Source organism: Ipomoea triloba, chromosome 15 (genome assembly GCF_003576645.1).
Source record: "Ipomoea triloba cultivar NCNSP0323 chromosome 15, ASM357664v1".
NCBI classification, from domain to species: Eukaryota; Viridiplantae; Streptophyta; class Magnoliopsida; order Solanales; family Convolvulaceae; genus Ipomoea; species Ipomoea triloba.
The window spans coordinates 26533950-26539191 of NC_044930.1; the positions used below are offsets into that span (position 1 = coordinate 26533950).

Sequence of the window (5242 nt, forward strand, 5' to 3'; positions counted from 1 at the left end):
TATACAGCAATGAACTCGAGTAATTAAATAGAAGTTGAAAAGGATAGCGTACATGTGACCAAGGACAACATAATAGTTTCCCAAGCACAACTCAATAAGAGTTGCTCAGATACACAACACTATATATTAATACCTTAACTATATATAGTACCACAGGATCTTTTGTATTTTAGGAAGCAACAGGAAAGAGTTTGTTGGGCAGTTGCACTGCACCATTATTACAAAACAAAGAGATAGTGATGGAATGGTTCCCTCCAAAGTCCAAATGGTGTCATAGATCCATCCAGTTGACAATGTATGTTGAATTGCTAACTTGGATAGCTGATGAGCCAAGAACTATTCTTATGTTGTCATTGGATCTACGAGTAGGGCAATAATGTGAGGTTTCAAAACTTTTTCAGGGTGAGTATATCCATCTTGATTAAATTGATACGTAACAAAAAACATGCGAGCAAAGTTCACAATGCGCAAGAGAATCTCTTCAGAAACCGGGGTTGGTTTGAGGAGTCCTTCATTCAAATCCTTGAGAGCAAGTTCAGCAAGTTCTTGAAATTTTTCTATTGTCTTTTCTAGTGATAGTTCGTACTCATTCATGTAGCATTCAATGCCGGTTGACAATTGTCCTCTATCTTTTTCAGTCTGTCAAAATATATAGAATGAGTACCACTAACATGCATTTAATTTAATTGTTTCATCTTTCAAACGGCATATATATATGGTAAATCATAAGCCATATATATATATATATATATATATATATATATATATATATATATGATGTTAATAAGTGATATGAAAAAATTAAATAAAATAATATTTCCGCCCTTACATCATAGGTGCCTATGTCGTCGATGATTCTGCATAAGGTGTCACTTGCTTCGAGAATTTTAGGATTTTGCAAGAACCAATCAAATACTTGCTCATCAGCAGACTTCAAACCGCAACAAGATATAACGGCAAAAAGATAGTTGGTACTAGTAACCACTCCATTTCTAAGGTATTCAGCAAACACAGGCTTGTTTCCTTCATTGAACCACTTGGCTTCAATAAGGAAGCCTCCCACAAGTTCCTTCATCTAATTAATTAATTATATTGCAAACAAACGTAATTACGATAGATTAGATCAAATTAGTAAACCATACATACATTATTAGCCTTCCAATAACTATATTATTATTAATATACTATACATACTCTTTGCATTCCATGTTCGACAGCATATGTTCTTCCTTCTTTTGAGAGATCCTTGTCAAACTCATCAAAGAGGTCTAGCAGAGCTTTATAGCTAATTTTCATATAGTCTGGCAGTCGGTTCATTTCCCTAATGTCCCACCTAATTAAAGCCATATATAAAACGGGATAGATAAACTTTAAATGAAGAACATATATATATAATTAACAACATTGATAGAGCTAGATAGATTAACTACATACATTATTAATTAGTATAAATGTATATACCTTTGTATGGCATCTGTGTAGACTTCTAATTCTTTTAAAGTACCATAAGCATCAAAGGTGTCGTCCAAAACTGAAGTAATCGAAATGCTTTTGGCAAGAAAGACTCGAGCCTTAGAATGTTGAGGCTCAAAGTATACTCCTAGTGCCCAAAAATAGCACTCAACTATTCTGTCTCTTGCATAAGGAAGTTTTGTCACAAAGTCCAATTCTTTCCACCACCTATATATATACATGTAGGTTAAGTTCAACAATGAAAGTATGTGTGAAGAACCACACACCAAAGTATAATATGCATAGAATAAAACTAAGCTAACAAACCTGGATACTTCACTGAGCTCTTGCTTGTGCAACATTTGCAGCAAATTAAAATCCAATTTCGCAAAGCGCAGCAACTCATCGTTCCTCTCCGATTCCTCCTCTTCTTGGTACACCGAAATGAAAAATCGCGTTTCGAGTCTGGGCATGCCAGTGTGCAATGGCTGGTCCAGGGCGTGCATTACCAGCTTCTTTAAAGTGCGGTTGGGTTTCAGATTTGGTGCTGCAGATCGGAGACGAGTCGTAGCAAAACCGACCACGCCTTCTAAAACCTCGTCACTGCGTTTGCGCACGTACGAAGCTTCGTACAAGCTTAGTAGACCCTTCACATCAGATGTGTCTCTGAACTTACCATTGTTGTCAACGTGGTTGCTGAATATATCTGCATGCACGGAATACATTATACTTCTAAAATCTAATCTAAAAATATATAATAAGTCTCAATTAATCCCAATTAAGTTATATTGTTCCTGTTTTTAGGGCTGACCTATTTGTTTTAGTACTACTGACTCTGACTCTGTTACAATGTAGTATCTGTTCATAAGTACTTTCTCAACCTACTGAAGCACAAAGAGACAGCAGGGGCTCCGTGAGGCTCGAACCCGCCCCTTCCACATGGGATGTAACTGGGTGCCACTAGACCACAAAGTCATTGGCAGGGCTGACATATTTGAGATGAGAGAATATATAATTAGTTAATTATATTAATTACCAGAAGAAATGTCGTAACCATGTTGTCTCATCAACCGAAACTGAAGAGCAACAGTTTCCAAATCATTCAAGTGGACGGGATGGGTATAAATATGTTGGAGTTGATGATCAATCTCTTTCTCAAAGTGATATGCTATTCCAAGACGCTCCAGCAAGTCGATGAATTTTAATTTCTGGGCCACATCACTGCTTCCAGAAGCAATTGTGTGCAGCTTAGCCCTTGTCTGTTCCTTCAAAATCTCAATCCCTTTTGCATATGCTTCAGCAACCTGCAGTAAGTATATATATATATATATATATATATATATATATATATATGTATATATATATATATGCATGCATGCACGTTAATTACGAGCTAATATAATTAAGCTATATATATATGTGTGTGTGTGTGTGTATTCGATGATCCATTAATGTTTATATATATGCGTGTGTGTGTATATTCGATGATCCATTAATGTTTGAAGTATTTAGTACCTGATTGTCGATGGAGAATGAAAGGAAGCGATCACCCCATAAACTAGGAGAGAAGTTGGCGACGGGGCGCACAATATGGTTTTCCAAGTTCATTGCCATTGCAGGATTGGATCAGAGTACAGAGATCCTGTTAATTAATTATATGTGAGGCAAGCTAGCTGGTGAAGAAATGAAGGGCAAAGCAGCAGTATTTATACTACTCCACACTTCCAACTTAAAGATTAAAATATAAAAACATATTTAAAAAAATAAATAAACGCAAAGGGCTCAGGCCTGTCTGCTGAGCCATTAAGACATCCTGATTTACATCCTCCCAAATATTCTGTCGGGTCAGATTAAAGGAACCCCTAAAGTGGAGAATTCAATCTTTTGGGAGGAGAAGAAAAAAAAAAAAAGAAAGCAAAGGGTTCGGACCCTGTCTGATGAGCCATTGAGACACCCTCATTTACATTCTTCCAAATATTTTATCGAGTCAGAGTATGGGAACCTCTAAAGTGGAGAATTTAATCTTTTGAGAGGAGAAGAAATAAAAACCTTCAAAATAATTAAGACACAATACATTGAAAAATCTAATACGAAATAACTACAGCCGCCAAAGAGGTACCCAAAAAACGTAAATTCCAATGCGTAAAAGTATACGAGGTTGCGCTGCGTTGATGAAGAAATAATGCTGGAGTAGCTCCACCAAGTTGGCTTTTTTAAAAGTAACATGCTCAGCATTTGAATTGGAGAATGGCTCCTTTGTTGTCATGCAGAGATTTTATGTTAATTTCTTTATTATTTTTTATTCCTTTGTTTAAAAAAGGTTTCCTCAATAATCTTGTGGTCTAGTGGCACAAAGTTACTCTTTTAAATGAGAGGTCATTGGTTAGATCCTCAATAGGTTGAGAAAGTAGTTATGAACAGATACTACATTATAATAAAGTCATGGATTAATATATATATATTGTAAACTTTTTTTATTTAAAAGACAACATTATACAATTAGTCAATTCAAGTTAATTAAACACAACAAATACTCTTTAGTTAAACAAAAATATTTTAATCTAAAAAATTATTGATGTAAAAATCATAGTAAGACAAGATACCTAGTTTATTGATTTTTTTAAAGTAGGAATTATGGGTGAAAAATCATAGTAAGACAAGATACCTAGTTTATTGATTTTTTTTAAAGTAGGAATTATGGGTCGATGTGACCCTAGAGTTTGAAAGAAAATTCATTATTGTACACACAAATTCTACAACGTGAATGGAAAAAATTGGCATTAGTTATTGGTCCTGTTTGGTAAATGGCTGTTAGTTGATTGGGTTGGCTGTTTGGGTTAAAATGTATGATTTTTTTGATAACATTAGCTTATTGTAGAAAGTTGTTTGATAAATTAGCTGTTAGCTGATAGCTATTTGGTATAATTTCTTTTCTCAAAAAGCTAATTGAAAAGGCTGCTTTGAGTATCATTTTGAATTTTAGCATTTTGGGGTTACAAAAAGCTTATTAGCTAAACAACTAATACTAATTAAATAAGCCAAAATTGACTGATAAGCTAATTATTTACCAAATAGGGCCATTATTTGGTTAAACACTTAAAACCTTATTATCAATATGAGGACTAGTCTTATATATGGACATATACATTCTATGGGGTGGCCTCACTAACCAAAAAGAAAAAAAACAAAAAAAAAACAAACAAACAATATTAAAAAAAAAAAACAAAAAATATTGGCTCTATTTGGTAACATAGTTAGGTTATCAGTCAATTTTAGCTTATTTGACTATTATTAGCGATTTGATTTGATTAAACAATCAATATGAATGTTTGATTGATTAGCTTTTTGTAACAGCTTATTGCTAAAATTAAATTAAAAAAAAAAAGCTCTCCAAAGCAGTTATTTTCGATCAATTTTTTGAGAAGGTTATTTTGCATGTAATTAGCTATCAACTAATTTACAAAATATTTTTCTACCACTAGCTAATGCTATCAACTACTAGTCAAACCCATGCACTAACCCAATCAACAAACAATTATTTACCAAACACTCCAAATGTATTATTATTATTATTATTATTATTATTATTATTGAAAATCAACTCATAACTTAGATTAATACAAATGTATTATTATTATTATTATTATTATTATTATTATTATTATTATTACTACTACTACTACTACTACTTACACTTTATATATATATATATATATATATATATATATATATATATATATATATATATATATATATATATATATATATATATATATAAAAAAATATAATA

At 32.7% G+C, this 5242-nt stretch overlaps 1 protein-coding gene across 1 annotated transcript; it reads right to left on the reverse strand.

Moving 5' to 3' along the window:
• LOC116006284 (vetispiradiene synthase 3-like) lies at positions 1–3087 on the reverse strand. The gene is made up of 7 exons (XM_031246596.1): positions 2968–3087; positions 2489–2756; positions 1780–2158; positions 1462–1680; positions 1195–1333; positions 830–1075; positions 1–639 (listed from the first exon to the last, which is right to left on the reverse strand). The coding sequence occupies exons 1-7, from the start codon at positions 3064–3066 to the stop codon at positions 343–345; spliced, it is 1647 nt and encodes a 548-aa protein (XP_031102456.1). The 5' UTR covers positions 3067–3087; the 3' UTR covers positions 1–342.
• Positions 3088–5242: the final 2155 nt, after the last annotated feature.